This window comes from Heterocephalus glaber, unplaced genomic scaffold (assembly GCF_053883595.1).
Source record: "Heterocephalus glaber isolate CG9 unplaced genomic scaffold, H.glaber_assembly_v1.0 deba00001497, whole genome shotgun sequence".
Classification (NCBI taxonomy): domain Eukaryota; kingdom Metazoa; phylum Chordata; class Mammalia; order Rodentia; family Bathyergidae; genus Heterocephalus; species Heterocephalus glaber.
The window spans coordinates 62,383,939-62,411,357 of NW_028258320.1; the positions used below are offsets into that span (position 1 = coordinate 62,383,939).

The window sequence follows — 27,419 nt, forward strand, 5'->3', positions numbered from 1 at the left end:
CCACCTCCTTTGGGCCTTCCGAGACTAGGCCTTCTCCTAGCAACTCTCCTTCCTACTGGGTCTGAGGGCTCAAGGGCTCCCAAGATGCACAGCACAGACTAAGACCTGTGACTGGGCAGCCATGCTGGGGTGCAGGGTAGGATTCTGGCCTCAGTTGTCCCCATCCAGGCCATGAAGTGCCCCACACTGTCCCAGAGCCCTGGTTCCTGCAATCCGCATTACACCATCTGCTTCTTGCTGAGCCCACTCAGGGTTGACTTCCCTTCCAAGCTGCTCTGGGGCCTTGAGACTCCAGCCCAGGCAGGGTCACAAGACTAAAGCTTCACAGCTTCCCCAGCTGTGCTCCACTGAGTTGGGCCAGGGGGCCCTGTTGGCCACTGCACTGCCAGCTCCAATTCCAGTCCCCTCCTGGGAGAGCGAATGAGTTGCAGGGCTGGGATCCTGCGCCCCCACTCTCTCCCACATCTGTCCCCACCCAGACAGAGGAGGCCACTTTCTATTTGACTCCTGGAGGGTGAAGTAATGTGTCCCTCTGTTCCCAGCCTTTGGAACCCCTGGGACACACACCCAGCGGAATGAGGCATCCAGAGCACTGGTCTGCACTCAGGGGACTGAGCAGGAGTCAAGAGACCAGGCTCAGGTTGTCTCACTAGGAGGTGAAGTTGGGATGTTTATGTCCAGTCTGCTCTGGAACAAGTGGCTCTTTGGGCAGAATGACAAGAACCTGGTACCGGATCATACCTCACCTGCTGGGTACAGGGTCCAGTCCACAGAGACCCTCAGCCCCAACAACCCAACACCTTTCCTTGGCAAGACAGGGAAGATCATCCAGATTGGCTACAGTTTGAATATGGTTTGTGCCACCCTACTCCCCAAACTCATGCAGGAGTATAATCCGAAAAGCTACGTGTTAATTGCTCTTAAGGGGGTGGAAATTTAATCTGACTGTGGCGTTTGGAGGTGAAGCTTTTGGCAAGTGATGAGGTCTAGATAAGTTCATTAGAGTGGAGTCCCCATAACTGCATCCTACTGGCTTTATAAGAAGAGGAACAGAGGGCCAGAGATTTAGCTCAGTGGTTCTACCACCTGCCTCAAAAGCGCAAGGTCCCAAGTTCAATCCCGGGTACCAAAAAAAAAGAAGAGGAACAAAAACCACACAAATAAAGACCTGGCTACTCCCTGTTTCTTGCCATGGAATGCAAGAGCCTGAGAATGACAGAGCCTGCATCATGTTGTTTGGACTTTCAGCCTCTAAAACCACGAGCTAAATAAACCTCTTTTCTTTATAAAGTTAGCTTGCCTCAGGCATTTCATTACAGTAATACAAAAAAATCAATAAAGGACCCTGCCTACAAAATAAACTGCTGAGGCTGGACACCCGCAAAAGACCTGTAAATACAAAGACGTACAGTGTTTTTCAAGGGGTTCATCTCTATAGCTTGGGGAAGAGGTGGGAAGAAGGTCTCTGCTCTTCCTCTCCTGCATGGGAAAAGCTTTCAAACCTTGGGGGAGCACTAGTAGAGAGATGGGAGCCAGTCAGAGCAGGATGCTCAAGAGGGATGGGAAATCTCAACAGAAAGCCTGGCGATCCAAGCCCCCAGAAAGCCCCTGGGCCAGGGTTCAAGGACTGTCATTCCCTGGGCCAGCAGCACCAGCAGCAAAGCAGCTTTATCCCTGCAAGAAGCTCAACTGCCTCTGCCAACTCATTTCTTCCAGATCTATCCAGGTAGCCCGAGGCCAGGTTTCGAAGTTACCAATTCCTAAGGGTCAACTGTCCCCCAGCAGGGAGACTGGGAGGTCAGCTCTAGACAAGAATGACATTGCTTGGGCTCCCATGTCACTTGGCCCAGGTGCCAGTGCAGCAGGCTCTTTGACACAAGCCCGTGAGGTCTCCTGTGGCTGTCTTGGAGTGAGCAGAGGCTTAGGGCTTGCATTCCTGAAAGTTCTTATCAGACTCCCTGCATGATCTCTCTACAGATCTCCAAATAGACTGGCAGGGCCGGCTCATCTATTGACCATCACAGCCTCAGGGGGACCACGCTGCAGGAGCCGGGGGCCTGTCAGAAGCCTGGCCGTAGCAGTGGATGGTCTCCCTCCCAAGATAAGTTCCTTGCTTCAGGTGAGTTTCAGCAGCAGAATGTACAGCCTTCTGGGTGGCCTTCCCTTTCTCTCAAATCACATGTGTTCTCCCCAGGACACACCATCTAATAAGTACCAACAGGCATGAGAAAGAGGGCCACGCAACTCCTGGAGAAAAGCCATTTTCCTGGAAATGTGGGATTGTGTCAGCCATACCACACCAGCCATGAGAAACAGGAGGCTGTGGGAAGTCGCCCCATGTGCTTGTAAGAACGGTGAATCTGTCAATCAAGTAAGATGTGCCCAGGGTACCACCACTCCCCTCCAAGGCCAAAGAGAGAAGATATAGCCACAGATGTGTGGACACGGTGACCAGCCATGTGTGCATGGTAAAGACACAGAAGGCAGCCAGCTCCAGCAAGAGAAGCCATGCTGGAAATGGGAACCAAAGGGGATGTATCTCCACATCACATGATCATAAGGACCCAGATCCTGGCCAGGCTGGGGGAACAGTGATTTCCATTTCAGCGAGATGAAAAGTCCATCTGTGCATTGTTGAAAATTGCACTGAAAACTGCCAGGGATACATCAGAGGGGGAAAGACATGATTTATTTGGACCCTTGGGTCCTGGGCACCACCCGATGACTAAAAGTGGCAGTGAGAGTGGAGCTGCAGGCTATGCTTTACTTAGGGCAATGGAGGCACAGCTGTCTCCCACCCTGTCCAGCTGAGAACCTCAGAGCATGGGGACTGTCAATCATGAAACCTGTCCTCCCTTGTCAGAGAGCCAGTAAGGTCTTTTAAAAATGCAAATCTGATCACACTGCTGCCATCACAGGGCTTCTGGACACACCTGAAAGAAAACCAAAGGAGCCAGTGGCCAAAGGTGCAGCAGTCAGGGCTGGGGATTTAGCTCAGTGGTTTCGCCACCTGCCTTGCAAGGGCAAGGACCCGAGCTCGATCCCCAGTACCAAAAAAAAAAAAAAAAAAAAGCTACACTGATCTGCACAATAAAATATAGTATTGGATTATAGCCCAAAGCATTAAATAAATGCCCACGAGTCCATACTGATATAAATAAATGATTGAATAAATTAATCAATGCGGAAGAAGAGACAAATCCATGCAGAAGAACTGTAAATAATTCAGGGAGATGGTCTTACCTAACAGAGGCAGATGTGGGGCTACACACAGTCACTTCTCCCAGAGACTGCAGGAGGGAAAGGGGAACAAGGGGAGAAACCCAACAGACAGCACTTCAGCCAAGTAACCAAGATCAACACCAACAGTCGGAAGTCTCGCTGACCATCAGGAGCCCCTATGACGGGACAAAGTGGCACTTCGCCCTATGATCTTCCCCCCAAAACTCCCAACCCCAGTCTAACCCTGAGAATGACATCATACAAGAGGCACCCTACCAAACAGGTACTCCTCCCAACTGCAGAAGTATCGCAACAAGGAAAGTCTGAAGAGCAGCCACAGCCAAGAGGCCCCTAAGGAGACTAAAGGGAACATGGGATGTGGCATCTCAGAGGATACCCTGGAACAGAAAAAGGACATTACAAAAAGGAAATCTCAGTAATCTACAGTAATCTTTGAACTTCAATTAACATAATGTATCAGTATTTGTTCATTGATTGTACTAAATTACCACACTTTTGTTAAAATGTTAACAGAGGAAGCCATGTGCCTGGATAAATGGGAACTTTCCACATTACCGTCTCCATTTTTTTCTATAAACCTAAATTATACTTTAAAAAATTAATTTTTAAAAGTCCTACCAAAGGAAACAAAAACCAAGCGCCTAATCTTTAGCATCACCCACAACGTCCAAGTGCCTGGCTGTGCACACTAGGCCACCTTTACTCCCTCCTGTCTGGGGTCCAACCACTATGCAGGCATCTTCGGTTTGGCTCCCCTGCCATGCAGGCAGGGCAGTGAATGCCTTCTGTGTCCCTCCCTAGCACAGTCCCTTGCCCAGAGCAGCCAAGTCCATGCTGGTGACCATTCACATGCATAAATGAGTGACACTCAGAAGCCACGAGCAGAGGGGACTCCAGGAAACAAACATCCCAGGGCCCAGGGCACCCAGGCCACCCTGTGTGAGCCACTGGGAGCTTGGAGCGGCGACATCATCAAAGAAGACCCGGAGCAAGTGGCTACCGCTCATCTGCTGGAGCCAAGAGGACCCAGTGATGCTCTCTGCCCTCTCAGATTGCAGCAGGGAAACGTCTGGCAGGTAGATTTCCTTTAGAGTTCATCAAAAATTGACTCTAGCCCTTGGGTAAGCTTGGTCTTTTTTTTTTTTTTTAACAAGCATAATTTACATAGAGCAAGATAGTAAAATTCACTTTTTTTTCCCTCTTTTAAATGTTTATTCTAAATTTTTCCCCCAGCTTGTGGGACACTTGGTCAGGAGTATCTCTTTACTTTAATCTTAGTAAAATGGACAAGTCTATGTCTCTGAGGGCATCAGTGACATGGTCCCAGAGGAGGAGATATCTCTGATTTGGGTCTCCGAGGTCCCGCAGGTTATTGGTTGCATTTCATCTATGTGAATGAAGTGAAGCATATTCCTTTACATTTAAGGAAGAACTTTGGTCCAGGCAGGTTCAGCTCTGCTTTTACTGATCACATATGAACCACTGTGTTGTGTGCAGGTGACTGGTCATCTTGCTACAGGGGAAGAGACGTAACTCCCAAACCTGCTAAATATCCAAAACGCACGTTCGTGTTCTCTAAAATCGCAGAATGAATTCTAGGGACAATGGAGGTTAAGAGTAGGCAAAATTTATTGGGAGAAAGAAACCTTCTGCCTAAGAGAGACAGAAGGGGGACCAGAAAGTAGGTTGCCCTAAAATTCACTTTTTTAAAGTACAGTTTCATAGAATTTGATAAAGACATACACGTATGTAACCACCACCATAATTAAGATGTAGGACACTTCCATCACCTAAGATATCTCACTCCCAATTACAGGAGTGTAATTGCTTTTCCATTCCACCTTGTTTTTTGCCTTTTGTTCAGAATATCGTGTAAATGAAACCCTATGATACGAGCAGTCATATACACACAACTCTCTGGAGAGCCCTGCCTCACAAAGCACATCCCATTGTTACATGAACAGCAAGCTGCCAAGGGGAAGGCTTAGATGGTCGGAGACATGGCCTCACAGGGCTAAATTCTCAGTGCCTCACTGAAGCCATCCTAAGTGCAGCTCACTCCACAGCTCAGGGCAGAGACCACCCAATCCCTGCTCTCCAGGGCAGCTGCTACAGAGGGGCACTTGTACAGTACCTGCTTATAAGCCTGGTCTGATCCTGGCAAGAGGCAGTGAAAACATCTACTCCATGAGCAGCTGGGGCAGAAGGCGAAGCTGTGTGTCCTGAGGCTGGAGGAGTGAGACCTGCACGGGGAGCAGGTGGGGAGGTGCTGGCACACAATAGGAGAATTATTCCAAATGGAACTCGCTCATTAATGGTGCATTCATCAGGCGCCACTCACCCTACACAACCCTCCTACACCCATCCAATGGGCTATTTAAAGACCTAGCACACTGCTCCTCTGGGCTCCCACCCAGGCCTCTGGGCATACCGAGTGGAAGCTCGGGCCTACAGTGCCTGGCCAGGCCATCAAATTCCTTTCTCACTGGGTTCCAGCAAAACCAGGTTTTGCTGACAGCTTTTATTGACAGCTCAGATGTTCTGGATCCGCCGTGTAAGGCTTTTTGCTTTTTGTTCGCAGGACAGGATTTTTGTAGGATGATTTTTATTTTTATTTTTATTTTATTTTGTTTATTTATTTTTTTGGTACTGGGGATCGCACTCGGCTCCTTGCGCTTGCATAACAGGCGTGGAAACCACTGCGCTAAATCCCCGGCCCAGTAGGATGATTTTTAATAATTTTGTACAAACAATGAAACTCAGTTGAGATCTAAAACACAACTTTGTAAATTCTCCAGGATTTGCCCCAGAAATCTGAAGCTGAGAAAAGTCTAGGCTGATGAGTAGCCGAGGATCCTGCCTGGGTACTTGGTGAGACAAACACCCTCCACCCCAGGATTTCCATAGTTTGAAGCCCTCATGTAGTGGGTGTGCGCCCCCTCCTGGACATACAAGGAACCGCCAGCATGCAGCCCTGGGAGCACACTCCCAAATCCAAAAGGCACAGGCTTGCAGTTACACAGTGGTTCTGAGGTTATCTATCCCCTTTGGCAAAAACCAAGACTACCAAAGCCATCCAAAGCCTGGGAACAGCCAGGGATTTAGCTCAGTGGTTCCAGCGCCTGGCAGGCAAGTGCAAGGTCCCGAGTTCGATCCCCAGTACCAACAAAAAAAACAAAGCCTGGGAACAGTTTTCAGAGGGTGTAAGCTTCTGCAGCCATCCATGCCACTGTCCCCAGGGTGCTGGTCGGCGGGCTGGAATTACGTGACTCAGCAGAGGGCCTGAAATCTGGCTGGAGGTGGCAGCTGGGGTTTGAGGTTTCACAGCCCTTGGGGTGCAGGATCATTTCTTCTCTCCGGGGGTAAATACCCACAGGAGCAGGGGGTTTCTATGTCACTCTGTCCTGCTCACTACCAGATTCTCAAGCCCTGCCAATGAGGTTAGCATCCTGTGCTGGAGGGCAGCTGCCACCCTCAGCCTGGAGAAGGAATTCTCCATCTCACCCCGAACCCTGAAGGACCAGCCCCTGCCTCAACCCTCTCTCCCCTCCCTTTGTGGCTCTGCCCCGATCAGCCTGGGCTCCTTCAGCTTCCAGCACCCACTGCCTTCTTGGCTGGAGACCCCTCCCAGGACAGACCTATGAACCCATGGGCACCGGGGCCACATCTATCTCATTCTCCACAGTGACTCAACATCCGGCCAGGCCACCCACAGGAAGCATCGCCACACAGGCAAGTGGTGAGCCCGCAAGTATCCCAAAGGCTGTGACCAAGTGTCAGGAGCAGAGCCTGAGCTGGAGCCCACTGTCAGCTTCCCTGGGGTCCCATGGAAATGCAGAAAAAACAGGAGTCTGGAGAGCCCCGATCCCAGCCAATCCACAGTGAACACAAGCTACACAAAGCGCTTGGAAAGAACCCAGTGGAAGCACAACACGGGTTTACAGGGGAAGTGACACCTTAGTTGTCAGGCTGTTATGTGTAACAAGCTGAACAGTGGTTGAAATTATTTATTTTATAAAAGAATGCCTCAAAATGAATGCTGCAAGCAACTGGGAGCTGTCTCTCTGGAAGCCAATCTTTATTCATTTTGAAGTCAGTGAACAGACTACGTATACTGGTCCTGCTCCTCCCTCCACTCACATACTTTCCACTAAGATTTAATTTAATGCAAACTGGGGAAGGTATATTGTGTGTGTTGCAGTTGTGCTATTTTAAGTGTACTACTTTTCTGTGTGTGGTGCTGGGGAGGGAACCCAGCAGGGGCTCTACCCCTGAGCTCCAACCCTTGGCTTTTCTATTTTTCATTTTGAAACAAGGTCACACTAAGTTGTCCAGTCTGGCCTCCAACTTGTGATCCTTCTGCTTCAGCCTCTCAAGTACTTGGGATACCAGCTTGGGCCACTCTGCCCATCAAGGGCACTATCCCCTTATCAAACTACAAGGAAGAATCTGTCTTTGAAATACTGGCAGAGGAGAGGGACGGACTGCTTTAGACCTGTGGCCCCAGGACAGCCACCAGCCTCAGGGTCTGATGAAGACACCCACAAACTACAAATCCACTGCTGCCCCTCCCAAGAGCACCCTAGCCGCACCATTAAGGCTCACCCACTGCCACGACCCCTCAGCTCAGCAGCCTGGCCTTCCCAGCTGTCCTAGAAACCAGTCACGCTCCTGAGGGGCCAGCCTGCTGCTCCCTCCTCCCTTCCCTCTGTTGGCCCTGGTCCTCCATGGCCACACCCTTCCTGCCCTGGCCTGGTCCCATCAGCCAAAGACACCAAACAATGACTCAACAGCCCAATTAAGAAAGTTGCCTCCCTTCCTCAACCGCCTGCTCTAGGCCTGTGCTCCAAAACCAAGGAGGTCAGGTCCCAACACGGAAATGCGATGACTCACCACCGAGTCTAAGACATGGACACCCAGCACACCTGGGTCCTCCTGATGCTCCTCCTCCAGTGTTCCTAGCCAGCCAGGCCACGGCACCAGAAGTCAGAGAGCTGGACTCCTATTTTCCCATCCCCAGAGCCCCTCATCCCCCTTTTCTGCGAGTCACCTCCTTCTTCCACACTCTGTCCTCTCTGTCTGGCCACTCTGTTGCTCCAGGCCTTACCCTCTCGGAGCAAAACTTGCTATGCCCACCTCTGGTTTTGTTCACGCAGGTCCATGTCACCACAGCTACCTGAATGACCCCTCTCAAATTCTGGTCAAGTCCTTCCCTTGCCTAAAATCCTCTCCAACTTCTCACAGCCTTTGGTGTGCAGGGAAAGCCCCAGCCCGCAGGTGGGCTCCTCAGGCCAGCTCGGGGCCACCCTATGCTCCTGCTCTTACCAGCCCCTCCCCCAGCAGCAGACAAGTCCCTTGGACACTCTGCAGTGCCTTTGCTCAGGCAGGGGGACCCTGTCTCCCTCGGCCAAAGCAGGTAACAGTACCCACCTGAGCTAGACCCCCAACTTCTGAGCATCCCACTTTTCCCACGAATATGTCCTACTCCCTTTTAGGTCACAAGCTGAGAGCAGCCATGTGGCTCAGCTACTGTGGGTCTCCAGGCCCTGGCACGGAGCTGGCACATGTGGATGTCCTCCACAGAGTCAGGCCCTTCCCTTCCACCCCTTGGCCCCCAAACTTGCAGGCCACTGGCAGTGGACAATTGTCCTATGTCCTGGGCATGCCAGAGCCTAAGTAGAGCAAGACCAGCAACATAATTTGCCAGCAAAACGGAATACAGATGAAAGCAAAGGGAAACCACAGGGCCCATATTCTAAAAGTCTCTACAACTCCAAAGAAGAACTAGCAGAGAATTGAACCAGGGTGCAGGGTACTTCTCAGTGTGGCATGGTTGGTGGCTGCCCAAGCCACACACTCAGGAAGCCAACCCTGGACCTGGACCCGAGGAGAAGTTAAATAAGGTCCCCCTTCCTCCCCTTCAATTGTGCAAGGCACATCTGCTCCAAAAGTGACAGGAAGGCAGTAAAGGCTCCTTATCAACACCTTTGGGCAATTCCATCTCTGCCCGAGTCTCCTGTGATCAACAGTGACTGTTTTAAAGACACTGTTCCCAGGACAGCAGGTCCTTCACATCTTAAAGACAATACACAGTACCATCTCCAGCCCACGGGAGGACCTACCTGACAGCTGCCAAATCTGGCACAGAGAAAGCGGAGCACTGAGGCGGGCTCCTCACGCTGCATTCTCCTGTCACCTCCAGGAGCCGTCATGCTGTCTGAAACTGGGCTGGGTGTGCAAAGCCCTTCTAATTGTAAGTGTCCAGATCTCTTTTCTCATAGAAGGTGTTAATCAAAGTTTTCCAATCCTTATTATAATAAGAAAGATGCTGAATTCAAATTCATGTAGAGTGTTTATATTTTCGGAAGGTTAAGGAAATGTTAACTTAAGCTTCTTTTCCTTTTTTTAGGACAGAGTGGACAGTGAACCTAAAACACCACACTTTGGACAAACAGACATGACTTATCAATCATGGCAGTCCTTCCTGTTAGGCTTTGCTGCACAGACCCAGAATCCTTCTCTACACAGATCCCTGGGGAGCCACTACCAGTGGATCCATTTGCCATCCCTGATTTGGTGCCTTGCCAAGGTCCTCACAAACAACTGGCCCCACCAGTCACTCCACTGAGTCACAGTCTGTACCCACACACAACAGAGAGTCACTCCAGGACTTGCCTTCAGCCTAGATGCCATACAAGTCCAGCTATGGGAAGGCACTGTAAGCCACGGGTGTCCTTTGACTCTCTGTTCAGGGCTTCTGAGTCCTTCCTGGCAGGGTTCTCAATGAACTAACAGCACATGTGATTTCAAAGACCAGATGGAGTTGCCAAATTAAGCCCTGTCCATGGACAGACACTGGAGTGGCCCAGGCTGTCACGGGAGGGTGATAACGGCCCCCGAGGTGCAAGCTGAACATATCACGTCCTGTCGGGCCAGATGGGAGGCAGCATCTTATCTCCTATTTCATACCCCCATCTGGAAAGCATTTAGCACAACAGCCCTTCCTCACAGGCCTCCTGATTTTTTCTTCTTCCATCCCCACTTGCACATGATCACATAACAGGGCAAGTGAAAGGCCAGAGACACTGCCCAAAGCTGAACAGCAGGCTGGAAAAAGGAAACTGCCCTGAAATTGCTGGTTTGGAGAACAGGGACCAAGCAGTTTGATGGAAGCCTGAACTTCAGTAAAACAAGTCTCAGTACCGGGAGACAGGACAAGTATTTATGAGCCGCGGCCACCAGAACACTACATAAAGAAGGTGTTGAAAGAGGCTTGCAAACAGGCTGGAAACTCCCAGTCAGGCACATCCAGACACTGCCAGTTTGCAGAGAGCTCCAGCAGCATGTGAACACCAGCCAGGTCCTATGAGAACGTGAACAGGTCCAAACATGCTGACCTGAAGGTTTCTAGTGTGAGTGTGTGTGTGGGGGGGTCCCTGCACTATTAACCCTGAACTGGCTAGTCAGTCTTCCCTGGGAACTTTTTGTCTCCCTTCCCTTCAAAAGGTGTCTGTGCCTGGAGGAGAGAAGTTGTTTTTAAACTTGGCTCAAGCAGAACTTAAGCTGGAATGAAAATACTAACTAGGGAAAAAGTTATCAACACTATCTCAAAACTAAAGAAGAAGATCTGGATTGGAACATCCCAATCATAAATATCGACCATCATCACTAGGAGCTCCATGGACTTTTGGTCCAGGTGCATCCCAGGGACAGACCACTGTTAAAGAGGATACAAAGGGTATGAGACACAGAGAGTTGATCTCAGACACCCAAGACTTAACTATATATTCACAAAGCCAAAATCTGCCTACATATAAAGCAGCTCAAGAATCATTAAAAAAAAAGGTCTTCTGTTAGTTTGAACCATACAAAATTGTCAATATCTGACAATTGCCAATGGGGCAATTCATGTGGTTCAGCCCAACAGTAGCTAGATGGACACTAGAAATCAAAGGTTCTGGCAAATATACAGGGGTATCCCATTTACTCAGCACACCAGGCACTGGCTCATAGATTCAACTCAAGAACATCAATATAGCTTTTAAATGGTACAAAGGAATTCTGTAGGGCTGGGGACATAGCTCAGTGGCACAGCGTTTGCCTGGCAAGCGCAAGGCCCTGAGTTTGATTCCTGGAAAAAGGAATTCTGTCAGTCAGAATTGGGCGATCCCTTTTCTAAATTAAAAAAGAATAATAATAATGTTTCTACTTTATGATTCAATTTTTAATTGTCTGCTTAAATAAGGGTCCAATAACTTTTGAGAGGTAGCTGAACCCACTTATGCCTACCTATAGCTCAAAGACAAAAAGAATTTATTGTGCAAACAGATAAAAACAAAATTCCCATATGATTTGGGACCAAAAAGACCAGAAGCTCTAAGTCAATCTAATTTCCCTGTACCTTCACCATCTGCAAGTGTTAAGCTTGGATTCTGAGTTTGGCAACACTCTCATGAGGCTATGACACTGAGTAAGAACATTAGACTCCCCTGCAGGTCAGAAGACAACCAGGTAGAGGGTCACCACACACCTGCTCCAGGCAGCCAAACAAGGAGACACTTCCTGGGTCCCCTCTAATCCCTTCAAGTTACAACATTATCCTGCCCCGGGCCAGGCTAGATGCTGAGGTATCAGAGGTTACAGGGGAGCAGTTCTTCCCCCTGAGAAGGAGACGGAGTTGGATGTAAGTAATTTAAAGGTGTCTGGGAAGGGCAGTGACACTGGGGCATGGGCAGCTGCAAAGCTCAGATAGAGGCTCCTCTCAGCTTGGGGAGACTCCTAGAAAAGGGGATGCTACAGGAAGGAGGGGACAGGGTCTGTCCTGCTCACCAGGGCTTCCTCAGTGCCATGCAAGATCTGGCAAAATGCAGCCATTTTTACTGGCATCAGTATAAACTGTGTATGTACATGTTTATACAGAGAAAGACCCACATGTAGACATAAACATGTACTGGATGTGTGTCTGTATAAAGTTAGACATAAGTGTGTGTGTGTGTGTGTGTGCGCACGTGTGAATGTGTGTACACACACATGCAGGCTGTGTGATCAAAAAACATGGTGAATGTTGTGTTGTTTTTTTACAATAAAAGATACATTGCTATTATTCCCCCTCAAAATACCTCCCCTAGCTTTGTTCTTGCCACTTTCTGAAATAGTTCTTTTTGTTTGTTTGTTTTTTTAGTACCGGGGATCGAACTCGGGACCTTGCGCTTGCAAGGCAGGCACCGGAACCACTGAGCTAAATCCCCAGCCCTATCACACCTTGTAAAGATGTTCATTTACTGCATTAACCAAATACCTATGCTACATTATATAAGCAAGAGAGAGGTGGGCTCTCATGGAGCCTATAGAGAGGGGGGAATATTGTGAGGAAGATTAGTGGCAATGTGCTCTTTACTGTAATAAATTTAATGTAAACATTCACAGTGTATTTTGACCATCCCTTGTACACAGGCTCCTGAGCTGATTCTGAGCAAGCCTGGTCTAAGTGCAAAGGCTGCTTGTGAAGGATGAGATGAAGGTGAATCCAGGCGCAGTACAGTGCTGATAAAGAACCATGATCAGCATGGGGTTGCCATGGTGTGAGGGACGAAGGAAATAATGCTGGGGGAAGGAGTAGACCCTGTAGAAGAGCAGAGTTGGGACCTCAGGCCTCTGTGCCCAGCCATGGCCCGGAAACCTGAATTCTCTGCTGGTGCACTGCTGACTCCTCTTTTCTCTGACTCCCACTGAAAGCCAAATGAGAACAAGCAGCCGACCCAGCTCGTGTCCCAGGAGGCAATCAGGTAGCTCACTAAACCATCCCTGGAACAGCAGAAACACACACTTTGTCCTGGAGAATTTCTGCTTACAGGTTGCAAGGGAATAAATCTCCAACATGGCCCTTGTGGGAAGGGGGTGGTGTCCTGTCCTGTGACACCGCAGATCATTCCTAAGGCCACAGAAAGAGGCTGAGCCCTGGCACACATTTGTGGGGGAACAGAGCACAGTCCCTGTGTGGGAGTGGGAGAAAAACCGAATGAGAAGAGATGAGGGAAGAGAACAGCTTCAGGACTGGGCCCTGGAGCACCACCAACAGCCCCAGCCCCCATGTACCTCTGGGCTGTCAGATCTGTAGGGACCTGGCCAACAGCATCACTGTGGTGGGAGGAGGTAGCTAAGGGTGGGTTTCCCAAGTCTGTGGAGGCAGCCGGCTGGATGACATCATCAGTTACAGGTGAGCTGGGAAGAGAAGAAAAAACTCAATGTTCAGAAATGTTTCTGGAAGCTGCAAATGTGTTTTAACAGCACATTTTATCTAGTCCTCAGCAGGACCTCCATTTCCCTTTCTGTGATGGAAGCCTCTGAGCTGCTCACAGCAGGAACCACGGATGATGCTGGTCCAGGAGAAGTCTGTCACTGGCCCATGACAAGGTAAGTATAGAAACTAGGAGAAGAGTTTAGAAACCTTTAGAGTAATTTGAGAGAATAATGTTATGTCTGTTGAATCTAAAAACAAAAACAAAAACAAAAAGTCACGGCTTATGTTTCGTAGGCCTTCAGTGGCTCTCAATCAGGGGACACCCACAGTGTCTGGAGCCATTTTTGGCTGTCACCCCTGGGGTTGGCGGGAGGACTGAGGCTAAGGCTGCTGCTAATGTCCTACAGTACACATGACAGGCCCTGTGGCAAAGGATTATTTGCCCCAGATGTCAATAGTGTTGGCACCAAGAAACCCTGGACTCAAGTTTTATTTCATTTTCCTAGTAATTTATCTAATCGTATTTTCAATTTTTGGGGGGGGGGGTACTGGGGATCAAACTCAGGACCTTGTGCCACCAAGCTAAATCCCCAGCCCTCAAATGTTTTTTTGTTTTTTGTTTTTTTTGTGCCGGGGATCAAACTCAGGAACTTCGGCTTGCAAGGCAGGCGCCGGAACCACTGAACTAAATGCCCAGACCCCTCAAATGTTTTGATATCCAACAAGTTAGAACTTTAAAGACTGCATTGGTCTTCCACTGACTGAGAAAACCTGTCCTGGGAAATTCCCAAGGGCAGAGAGTTTCCAAAAGGCCTGAGACACAGGCATAACTGTCTTTCTGGTGGGTGCCATGGCAACTCTGCTTGTAGCCATAAGTAATGAGATCATGATCTTCGTTCCTTGGGCCTCTGCATTTACTGAATACTTGCCCTATATTATGAGCAAGGGAGAGGTGGGCCCGCATGGACCCTGTAGTCTCAGGCAAGAGGCAAACATTTTTTTTAAATGGTTATTTGGCAACAATGGTACTAATTGCTAAGACGGCCATGACAGCTTATACCAGGAGTTCCTGGCCCAGAGTCGGAATCAAAGAAAACTTCCTTGTGAGTGGGGAGTAAGCAGAGGTTAGCTGGCCAGGTATGGGAGGGCAGGTGTTTACTGATGCGTAGTGTGTGCAAGGATATCGTCTAAGCATATTTACATATACATTGCCATATTTGGTCCTCAAACAATCCTATGCAATGGGAACTATTAGCATCCTCACTTAATAACTAAAGCACAGAGAAGCACAGTACAGCCACTAAGTGTAGAATGAGGATACAAACCCAAGCCCCATTCCAGAAGTTACATTTGTCATCACCAAGAGCCACTGTGTGTTTGAAAGCCCTGATCAGGAAGGAACTTGGCATTACACAAGAGCATCAAAAGGTCAATATCATTAGAGTGTAGATAAAGAAGGGAGGACTACAAAGAGGAGAGGTGGACAGGAGCCAGATCACAGGACCAGGTGGAGGAACTGGGACTTGGTCCTAAGCCAAAGGATCAGCTCAAAGCTTCTAGCAAATGTTCAGCCACAAACCACTGCTCTTGGCATAGAGATGAATGAAAATGGGGATGTCCAGGGTAATTCCCAAAACTGTACTCTAAATAGAACTGAACTAGCCCAGTCTGGGACCCACACACCTCTACTGATTCTTCATGGTTCCCACCCCATTCTCAGTCCCACAGGATCAGATCTGAAACCCTGTGGCCACACCCAAGCAGTCAGAAATCGGCGCACGCACGGACAAATGAAGGGAGAGCCCAGCCTGGAGGAGGGAGGATGGCAAGGACTCAGATGTCTTTGGTGGATCACAATTCAGAGAATTCTAACCTCAGGCAAAATCGACTTTCCAACATCAGAAAGTCAGAGTGGAAAAACAACTCAGGAATTTTGGCAAGACAACTTGAAAGACAGAGGAGACTTTATTTCCCCTGACCCAGCCCTGTACTTTCAAGAGTTTATTTTAAGGAGATGATAAAGGGTGGGGGAACCAAAAATGGCAGCAGTAGGGGACAGTTGGTCAAATAAGAGCCAGAGAACAGATTTGTTTGACACAGTTTTCAAAAAAGAAAGTAGATCTTTATGCATCTAGATGTAAACATGTTCATTATTAGCTGGAAATGGGTTAAAACTATTGGCAGCAAGCTCAGATTTTGTTTGTGTGTACCAATATATGTTTCTATAAATACACAGTCACAGAAAGCAAGCAACAGATTAAATGAGCTAACAAGAAATGCAGGAAATACACAAAAGTGCTAAGAGAAACTATCTTTATAATCACAATAAGTAAGAAAACCTATTTAAGAAAAAGTTTAAGGGTCAGGAACAACTTCAATTCATAACTCAGTGAAAGCCTTACAAGGTGGAGACAACCCACAAATGGTGTCTTTCCTCCCTTCCGTACTTGCACTGTTGCGTGATGCCCGGATTCGCCAGTCTCATTCCAAGGCAGGAACACACCCACACCTCATTTACTCAGGCATCGCTGAGGGAAATGAAGGTCCCAATAGAGAATTGTTTTGGAAGACAAATACTGGCCAACATATTCTGTGGGGTGGAATTATTTTGCAAAGCGTATTATATTTTTTTGAATGGGGACTCTTGTACATAATTAAATAGTTTTTCAATGACATTTGATTGACATCCTGACCACCTATGATATAAGTGAGGAAGTATGCTATAGTACTGAAAAACAATTGTATATGAAGCAAAGAGAGCTGATTCCAGCGCACCCCCGCCTTGGGATCTCAGCCAGGTGACTTCTCTCAGCTTCAGCTTTTCCATTCGTGAAAGTGAAGGCGCCGAGCTGCATGATCACCAAGGACTCTGGGTCAGTCTTGTCCCTCACACTCAGGCTGGCAGCTGTGCCTTGTGCTTATCAACTCACCTCCCCCTTCTTGCTGCCTATGCCTTCCTCTTCTGTTTCTGCTATTCCACAGACTAAGAATATGGTGTCCATCAAGAGTTCATAAGCTTTGATTAAAGGTCTGTCAACTTCCTACACAAAATAACTACAGGGCTAGGGATTTAGCTCAGTGGTTTCATCGCCTGCTGCACAAGCGCAAGGACCTGAGTTCGATCCCTGGTACCAAAAAAAAAAAGTTACAAAATAACTACAACTGAAAAATATACATGTATGTTTGTATATACATATACAACAAGTCGAACTAGAGGGAATTGGTAAATATATAACATTTAAATATGTCAAACTCACATTGAGCTATCAGCTCTGAGACTTTTCTAGTGATCCTTTCAGAGGTCTAAGGATGGGAGACAGCCTAACGATGGGGAATATGGAGGGACTCTTCTAATACAGCTCTTCTCAGACCAACTGGCAGAGGCTATAAAAGGCTTCAAATTCTATTAATGATGGCAAAGAAGGCGACTGATATTATTCAGAGGGAAGAAATATCAGGCAGAGATCTCAACCACCAGCTGCTGCCGCCAGCTGCCAGGCCAGCCCACTGTAAACTTGGTCAGGCCAGCAAAGGGTTGATTTGCCACTGGAATGTCAGGGAGGGAAGCTTATATCAACAAGTGCTTCTGCACACAGCCATGAGTCATCACTGCGGAAACCCAGGCAGAGAGGGCTCAGTTCAGAGGAAGACACTCGAGTTTGAATCTAAAAGGCAACACCTTTGTCTCTACACACACACAGATGCCCCAGCAAGCTCCCAGGCGCCAGCATGAATTACACAGGACCACACTCTCCAGGCCTCACAGGATAATGGCGACCAAGGCGAGCTCGAGGTCTAAAGGAAGATTGCAAAGGGTGGTGTGTTAGTCCATTAACGTTGCTACAACAAAATCCCAGACACCGGGTGGGTTACAAACAACAGCCATTTACTTCCCTGGAAACTGAGAAGTCCAAGATCAAGGTCCCAGCTGATTTGGATCTGGTGAGGGCCAGCTTCTGGCTGGACGGTGGCACCTTCTCAGTCATCCTCACCTGGTGGAAGGCGCCTTTTATATGGCACTGATCCTGTTTCTGAGAGTTCCACCCCCTGCCTAATCACTTTCCAAAGGCCTTCCCTCCTAATATTATCATTTTGGGAGTTAAGGTTTTAACACACGAATTTGTAGGGGACACAAACATTCAGACCATAGCAGGTGGTAACAGAGAAACAAACTCCCATAGAAACACAGGCTTATTCCAGGCCAGAGCAATGTGGGACGTTTATGTGAATAGCTGAAGCAAATGAAGAGCTTTAATAGGCTATGCGAGCAAAGAGCTTTCCAGGAAAAAAAGTTTCTCAGGCTGAGGGCAGAGCCCGGTGGTCGAGAATGTGCCTAGCATGCAAGAGGTCCTGGGTTCCATTCCCAGCACCACAAACAAAACAAGCTTCTTCTTCTTCTTCCCTCTCTCCCTGATGGTTTGGGTGGAAAGCCACTGGGATCCACGTCCTTTCCCTTCCCTTAGAAGATTAGCCTCGAGGGTAGAAAGGAACAGGCAGGAGAGGCAGTGGCATAGAGAGAAGATCAGGGTCTTCAGGAAATCATTACCTACAGGGAGAAATTGCCCAAACAATAATAATAACCATATCAAAGATAATAGGAGCCAGGTTCTCACAGTCAGAGAAGGATTTCCATGTACAAAAAGTAATCCCCTGAAAGAGCTGTCTTCGATGACAGGTATCAGATAAATACAGAGTAGATATAGAGGAGCGTGTGTGTACATACATGCATGCTCACTATACACACGGTTACTTCCCAACTGTCTCCTGGGAAGGGTCATGTCAAAAGGACACATGAACTACTTCAAAGGGGCTGCCACTGGCCAAAGCTGGGAGTATTCTGATCTCAAAAAAATTAATAAGAATAATACAGTGATGGGGCCGGCGATTTAGCTCAGTAGTTCTGCCGCCTGCCTCCCAAGCACAAAGTCCCAAGTTTGATACCCGGTACCAAATAAAAAGAATAATACAGTGATGGATTTTTAACCCATTGCATTATTATTTTATCAACCCATTAAGTATAAATAGACATGAACAAATGAATAAATGGAAGAGAAGGGACAGCACCTCCTTCAGTACAGTGCCAAGTCAAATATGTAGGAATAATGATGAAAACAAACCAAAAAAAATCTCCATTTAAGAACCTTCACCAAGGAGCCAATGGAGGATACTGAAGCAACTGGGTGGAGGAGTAAAGTAAGACAGTGGTGTGGTCTGAGCACCTTCAAGCAACTACTGACTGATTACAAAGGAGAAAGCAATGAATTCTGGGGGGGAAACCTGACGAGACGTTGAGCAGGACACCATCCCACCACTAGGATGCTGCAGCATCACTGCTGTAGGGTCCACGCCCAAAGTGGATGGCCACAGACATGATGAGGAAACCAGATGGAGAAACATTGTGGGACTTCCTCCAGCCTAAAAGCCCCATCCTCTTGCAGAGTCATGAAAAGCTGGCGGACACTAAAGAACTTCTCAGATTGAAAGACAGTCTGCAGGGCCAGGGACTTAGCTCAGTGGCACCACATCTGCCTCACAAGCGCAAGGTCCTGAGTTCAATCTCCAGTACCAACAAAACCCAAACAAACACAAAGACAGCCTTCAGATGGACACGGGTTAAGCACATGATTTCAGACCAGGTCTTGGATCCAATGGGAAAAGGGGCCGTGTTGGGGAACTGAATGAATACTGAGAACAGATATGTGACTTCCCAACTGGATGGTTACGTTGTGCTTGAAGGTACCCTTGTTTGGGGAAATACACACTGAGGTTATAGAAATTTTATGTTTTATTTTTGGAGGGGGCAGCTTCATGTCTGCAACTTGTTCTGGAATGATTCAGAAAGAGTAACAACAATGGATATATATCACATACATAAACAGAGGAGAAATGACTCAGCATGTGAAAAAAAGGTCAACAAGTAGGTAATCTGGTCAAAGGGAATACCGGTATTCTTTGCACTGTTCTTAAAACAGAAAAGCGGCATTGTGGTCAGCAGCAAACAACCTTCCTGTGCAAAGACCTCACACCCCAGAGCCCTCTGAGCTTAGGCTGGCTCTGGAGGACAGTGTGGCCTATGGCTAGAGCAGCACTAGAGTGGCTGTGGGACCTGCAGTGGGACAACTGGGGTCAAGGCCAGCCTGAAGAGGCCTCAGAACCTCAAAAGGTCATGCCAGGAACCTGTAGTCCTGGGGGAGATGGCAACCACCACAGATTCATTAACAAAGTGGCAGAACATTCAGAATCTAATGCTTCTGTCACTGTGGAGAAAAACTGGAGGGAGTGGCAGCACAGATGAAGGAACCACAGTAAGAACCCGAAGTTCTGGGGCAGGGAGTACCCTGCAGGACTCAGGCCACTGCAGAGGAGGAGCTTAGTCTCGAGAGCCCTGTGATGATCACAGGGGATGGAGGGAAGGGTTATGAGAGCAACCAGAGAAAATTGGGGTTTGAACATCTAATGGGTTGGAGAGCCATGTTATTAACTGTATGCCTCACTCATAAAGCCGTGAACCTCCTGAATCATCACTTACTTGTCTTTAATGAGAAATGACAATTTACTTACCTTTAAAGCTAGACTATGTTCAATTTAAATAAAATTACAAAACTCTGAGAAAGAACATAGATGAATCCCTTGGTTTTGAGGTGCTTCCTGCTTCTTCTCCCTTTTTTTTTCAATTACAAACTAAGTAATATATAGTTTTTTGTTTGTTTTTCATTAGTTTTAGACAAGATCTAACTATGTTGCCCAGGCTGGCCTTGAACTCTTCAGTTCGAGCAATCCTGCCACAGGCTCCTGAGTACCTGGGACTAGAGGTGTGTGTGGTCCATACCTCCCTAATATACAACTCTTATAATGATCACACAGCCCCACACCCTGGAAAATCAGTGTAGTTCATGCTGTCACGCTGACAGAGAGCCCCACATGGCTCACATACGTTGTCTCTTTTTTTATGCAAGTCTGTCATAAATCAGCCAAAGGGAACTTGTGAGATCTCAAATCTTCATGCACTGTTGGCAGGTTCTGAGCAGGCCGTGACCCAGCTGGTGAAGGCTGAAACCAGAGCAGGGGCACAGTCAACACGTGGGGCACAGATACATTCAGTGTCCTTTTCCGAGCTCCCCTGGGCATCTTGATCTCCAGCCTTCCTCTCCTGGGTGCTGAGCAGACTCCAGCTCTGCTACACCACTGCAGGTGTGTCCACCATGTGTGAAAGCCAAGCTAAGCTTTTTTCATCACACTGGAAAACACCTCACGTCTAGATTGGGCAGATGAAGTAAGACAAGTGTGGCCTGGCATCCCTGTGGGCCAGGTACAGGGGAGAGGCCCAGTGGATAAGATCCCTAAGACCAGGAAGGTCAACTCTCCCAGGAAAGACCCTGAGTCAAGGGACTTGACTAAGGTCTAAACACGCTGGTTTTATTGTCGATAATATTTTAATACATATAAAATATTGTAACAATTTTGAATAATTAGGGGGGGTGCAGCTCAATGCCAGAGTGTTTGCCTGGCATGCACAGGGCCCTGGGTTCAATCCTCAAACCAAAAATTTTAATAATCATAATAAAAGCATTAATCATAGCAATAATCATAAAAACAGCTAACAGTGTTGAGTGCTTATATTCACCAAGCCTGTGAAGAGCTTCCCATGCCCTCCCATGCAGTCCCTTCCCCCGGAGAGGGTGAAGAACAGAATCAGGATTTGGACCCATGTCCAAGGGCACAGGAGCCAGGAAATCCCACGGCAGGCTCCAGGCCCAGCTCAAACTAAGGAACAGGAAAACATCCCCCATAGGGTGATGGGGAGAGGAGCTCACAGATGTGATCCTGGAGCCATGGCGGGAGGACAGAAAGACATTTTCCACTTCCAGATAAGAAGTCCAACAACTTAAAACATTTACCCTCTGGTTAAAAAAAAAAATAGTATTTAAATTTGCACAATGTCTTAGAACTTTGTCAAGTGCTGTCTTTTGTGATTCTTCAGGACCTCTGTGAAGACAAATTATTTTACAGGAGACTGGGACTCAAGAATTAAGAAGCACCTGGCAGAAACCAGGCTTCCACCATTGATGTTATTCTCCTGCAGGAGCCCACACTGTCTCCCCAGGGTCTTCCCCTGGGAAAAGTGTGCCTCAGACCCATCCAGAGCCCTCTACTGCACATGGCAGGAGAGGCTCAGGAGAGCAGTGGAGTTGGGGGGTCAGGCAGAGGAGGAGAGGCAGGGCACTTGTGGCCTCTGCAGCAGGGGAGGAGGCCTTTACCTTCCCTGCTGAATCCCCACCCCAAGTCAGACAGAAGGTTTATGGGAATGAATGAATGAATGAATGAATGAAATACAGCCCCAGGAAGGCAAGGAAGTTTGATACAATATTACGTTTTACAGACACCTCAAAATGAATACTTGCCCATTTCAATTATGAGCTCAGGTTTCCTATTTTGTAACCAATTTATTTAAAGTCTAAAGTTTCTTCTAAATACTCCTGAGAAGCCCTGAGCCTCAGTACTGGCCTTTGCACATGAAGAAATAAAATACCAGTCTCACTCCCTCTTGAGAAGCAAGATGGGAGGTCATGGCTTGTGTTTAGATGGCCCCCAAAGCCTCACGTGGTCATAGGTGGGGCTTTTGCAGAGGTGTTGCATCTACAGCGTGTGACTCCAGTTGATATGGTGCAATGATAGCCTTAAGGGCACTAAGATTAAGGGTGTGAGTGATGCCCAACCTAAGCATCCTAGATAAGACATAAGGGACAGAAGGAGCTATGGTCATCTTTGTTGTTTCACCTTCTTCCCACCATGAACTGTCTCTCCCCTGAGATGCCTGTCTGCCACCCTTGGAGCCATCTGATTATGGACTAAAACCTCTACAAATTGTGAGCTACATAAACCTATCCTCCCTTAACTTTGGGCATCAGGTGTTTTTGTCTTAGCAGCAAGAAAAGTAACTAAGACACAGGTGGCAGAAGGCCAAGACTACCTGAGCAGAGCACCCTCCACCCACACCAACCGTGCCGTACTGGGGCAGGTCTGCTCACAGCCTCCTCTGTCAGAGGGCAATGGTAGTCCCTGACTGGAAAGGGAGTGAAAGAATTCATAAGACCAGGTATGCAAATGTTCCCCTAGCCAGGTGCTTCACACACAGAAGCACTTCAGAGAAAAATCATCATCCGTATAAACAGCAGGGTGCTGCTTGTAAACATAAAGTACTAAACATGTCTTCCTAAGTGCACGTCCGCTCCCTCCCACTCTGCCCACCCAGCAGAGCATCCTCCGGTGTACAAACTGCTCCTTCACTCACTTCAGGCTAAATGTGAACATCACTGGGGGTGTGAATTAGGAATGGATCAGAGCAGGGCATGGTGGTACACACCTGTAATACTAGCTACTTAAGAAGCTGAGGTGGGACAATCACAAGCTCAAGGCCAGCCTTAGCAAGGCCTTGACTCAAAATAATTTTTTTTTAAAGCGACCAAGAGGGTAGATCAGTGGTAGAATGCTTGTACAGGACCTTGGTTCCATCCCACCACCACCAAAAAAAAAAAAAAAAAAAAGACACCTGCATTCCTAGCACACTGGGAGGTTACAGCAAATGAATCACAAATTCAAGCCAAACTTGGGCAACTTATCAAGATCCTGTCTCCAAATAAAAAATAAAATAAGGGCTGAGGGAGATAGTTCAGTGTAAAGGCCCTGAATTCCATCATCAGTATTGAACAAAAAAAAAGAATACAGGTGGTAGCAAGTGAAGGGAACGAATGTTCATGAACACTTAGTATGTGCCAGGGACAGTGTGGGCTCTTGGTCAGCAATGTAAGCAAGATGATAGCACTTTACCAAGAGAACAGAGTCTCTAGGCTATGGGTGGAATATGGTTTGTCTCATCTAAAACTTATGTTGTTCCTGCTCCCTCCAGCTCACTCAGTCCACTTGTGAACAGAAGATGGTGAGGACCCCCTAGGTATGCCCACCAGGCGCCAGCTTAGCAGTGCAGGTGCCTATAACAACAGCCCCCTCCCCTCGGCTTCTTGACTGTGCAGCTACTTGGTTCCACACTACAGAGGCACAGGGAGACATAATGGGCACTGTCCTGAGCTGCAGAAGTGAACAACAGAGAGAGGGCCTCTCAGGCTCCCTGATGAAAACTGAAGCCCACTGGAAAAGTGAAGAGAATCTCTGCAGTAAAGGCACACCAGACCACCGTGCTTGGTAAGTTGGAGGGATCATCACCTCCCATCGGAACCTGGACTATCTTCAGGGGAAAGGCAGCTGGAACCTGCAATAGAACCTTGCAGAGTTCAACTCTGCAGGAGGACAGGGAGCTCAACTTGGGACGTGGCAGCCAGAAATCTGCCTGAATCTCACGGGTCTGTGACTGGCTTACTGAGACTCATTGCCTTATAACTAAACAATGCTGCCCACATTGTCTATTGTGACAGCAGAGACATACCATGAAGGAGGCCCTTCATTTTTAATCTTTTATTTGTTATTTTCAAAATTACCACTATTATTTTTTTGCTCTTACTTCTAATTATTTTCTTCTCTATTCTTTTAAAATTTTTATTTTGCTCTTTTTTATTTCTTTTTTCTTTTCTTTCTCTCTCTCTCTCTGCCTCACTCCCTTGCTGTCCCACATTGTTCTTCATCTCCCTTTGTGTTCCTGTTCTGGCCCTAATTCGTATTTCTTCTTTATTTGTCTTTTCTTCTCTTTTCTTCTCTTGCCTGTGCCCTCTGGCCTCACTGTTAACCTTCCCCTATCCTACCTACCTATTCCTCCCTCAACTCCTTCTAACTCCCCATCCCAAAGGGTAAACTTGCTATATTGAAGAGTTTATTCACTATAAACATATGTTGGGTTGGTTGTTGATTTTGATTTAATTCACACAGTTAAAGGTAATAGATTAATAACTACCACAAACTGTCATTTTCTAAGAGGTACTTGATTGTGTTGCTGATTGTATCACTTGGGTTAAGGTGTTGTGATTGATCTAATCAGTTGTCCTTCCTGGTATAATGAAAATGAGCTAGCCTCAGACCCATTAGAGACTCAAAACCTAAAGACCAGCTATATCTGGACGACACCTCTGAGAAGCAATCATTCCATAAGGGCTCTAAATACATCAACAAAGATGCTTACAATAAGCAACTTCAAAATATCAACCCAGGAACTAAATCAAGGGAAGTACCAAAAACAAAAATGAGAAGACATTTAAGTAAGGCACAAACTCAGACTTCCACCCCAGAAAAAGCAAATTCGGGTGGAAACGTGGTGGAAAAGTCTGATAATCAACCACCTGGACACCCTGAACTGATAGCACAGGAAGTAACAAAACAGATGAGTGAGGCTCTAGAAAAATTCAAAGCAGAAATAATCTCCCAGATAACTATAGAGATGGTGAGCAGAGTGAAAGACATGATTAGAAGCTCTACAACAGAAACAGATAAAAAAAATAGATGAGCTCAGAAACATACTGGAAGCCATGAATGCCCAGCATAAGAAAGAAATGGAAACCATGATCACCCAACATAAGAAAGAAATGAAATCCATGAAACAGATTCAAACAGATATTCAGGAGATTAAAAACTCCATTGAAAGTATTCACAGCAGATTAAGGGAATCTGAAGATAGAATGTCAGATATAGAAGACAGGATTGCAGTTAAGGACCATGAAAACACAGATTTCTTAAAAACAGTAAGGGACCACAAGAAATCAATCCAGCAGCTGCTGGATGATGCAAAGAAGAATAACATAAGACTGATAGGAGTCCATGAAAAAACAGGAGAAAGTACAATTGACATAAAAAAAACTGTTCACAGAAGTAATAGTAGAAAACTTCCCAGATAGAGGGGAAAATTGGACATACAGATAAGGGAGGCATACAGAACTCGAACTAGCCATGATCAAAAAAATCTGCACCTAGACATATAATAGTCAAGATCCCAGAAACCCAACAGAACAACAAAATCCTACAGGCAGTTAGAGAAAAGAAACAAATTACCTACAAAGGAAAGCCCATCAGAATCACAGCAGACTTCTCAACACAAACCCTCAAATCTAGGAGAGCCTGGAGTGAAGTATTTCAAGCCCTAAAAGAAAATAACTTCCAACCTAGACTGCTACATCCTGCAAAATTATCTTTTAAAATCAATGGGGAAGGGCCAGGGATTTAGCTCAGTGGTTCCCCCGCCTGCCTCACAAGCACAAGGACCTGAGTTTGATCCCCGATACCAAACAAAACAAAACAAAACAAAACAAAAAACAAGCAAACATCAAACAAAAAAAATCGATGGGGAAATTAGATACTTCCATGACAAAGAACACCTGAGAAATTTCATGAACACCAAACCAACACTCCAAACAATTCTAAGCAATATCCTAGAAAAAGGCAATGAAGGTCACAACTTCATGAGGCCCAAGCAAGGGAAGCCACCAGGCGAGGTAAGAAACTAAAGGAAAAGGGGGAAAAAAATAAGAAATAAAAGAGCTAACAACAGTAAAACATCATGACAAGAACAAGTCAATATCTATCAATTATAACCATCAATGTTAATGGCCTCAATTCACCAATCAAAAGAAATAGACTGGCAGAATGGATTAAGAAGCAAAACCCAGCAATATGCTGTATACAAGAAATACATCTAACTCAAAAAGAAATTCATAGACTGAAAGTAAAAGGATGGAAAACAGTTCTCCATGTGACAGGAATCCAGAAAAAAGCAGAGGTAGCAATCTTATTTGCAGACAAAGTAGATTTCAAACCAAAACTAATTAAGAGAGACAAAGATGGTCACTACATCCTTGTGAAGGGAACAATCCAAGAGGAAGAGATGACAATCCTAAATATATATGCACCAAATATGAATGCCCCCAACTATACAAAACAAATATTAATGGACATGAAAAGCCAAATAAGCCTGCTGGGTATCTTCCCCAAAGAATTAAAAGAATCATACCACAGTGATACATGTGCACTCATGTTTATAGCGGCACAGTTTGTAATAGCTAAAGCTTGGAAACAGCCCAAATGCCCATCAACTGGAAACTGGATAAAGATGGTGTGGTTTTTTTATGAAATGGAGTACTACTCAGCCATAAAGAATGAGAAACTAGAGACATTAATAGCTAAATGGATGCATATTGAGGCCATACTCTTAAGTGCAATAAATAGGACACACATGTGTAAATACGGAATAGTTTCTCTAGTGTGACAAACTGAAAGTGCAAATAAGGATTAAAATGATTAAAATGAATAATTGATAATTTGAAATAGGAAAATGTCCAAAGGGGTAGGGGTGGTGGGAGAGGAAGGGGAAAGGAAAGAAGGGAAAGTAAAACATTATGAGAAAAGAAAAAAAATGGAAACGAAATCTACATAAATAGGGAAGGGTGGAGGGGGTGAAGGGCACACAGGTAATGGGGAAAATAATAAGAAACCAAGATACATCATGTACAGGTACAAGCACCCAATGATAAATGTAAGCATATTGTGTACCTAAAATGTACCAATAAAAGTATTTTTTTAAAAAACAAATAAGCACTAATACAATTGCAGTGGGGGACCTCAATACCCCACTATCACAAATAGATCATCTAGACAAAAAATTAACAGTGAAATTCTGGAACTGAACCAAGCTACTGCACAAATGGACTTAATAGATGTTTACAGAGTGTTCCACCCCACAAAATCAGAATACACATTCTTTTCAGCTGCACACAGGTCATTCTCCAAAATAGACATGCTAGCTCATAGAACATGTCTAAGTAAATGTAAAAGAAATGAAGTCACCTCCTATATATTATCAGACCATAGCGCAATAAAATTGGAGATCAATAACATAAGAAACCGCAAAACTCCCATAAACACATGGAAACTGAATAACACCCTTCTGAACAACCAATGGGTCACAGAACAAATTAACAAAGAAATTAGACAGCTTCTACAA

The 27,419-nt window shown here is 46.5% G+C and overlaps 1 protein-coding gene across 28 annotated transcripts in view; it reads right to left on the bottom strand.

Moving 5' to 3' along the window:
• The window catches only part of Tacc2 (transforming acidic coiled-coil containing protein 2), a 228,737-nt gene that overhangs the window by 101,679 nt on the left and 99,639 nt on the right, over positions 1 to 27,419 (bottom strand). For 26 of the 28 annotated variants that reach the window (XR_015440579.1, XM_087185641.1, XM_087185639.1 and 23 more), the window contains one exon: positions 13,339 to 13,464. The exons of the other annotated variants lie outside the window; for them this stretch is intronic. Coding sequence is in view for 22 of the 26 variants with exons in the window: in XM_087185641.1 (XP_087041767.1) it covers positions 13,339 to 13,464 (126 nt within the window). In the remaining 4 variants the exon portion in view is untranslated. The remainder of the gene's footprint in view (positions 1 to 13,338; positions 13,465 to 27,419) is intronic. 28 annotated transcript variants of the gene reach the window in all.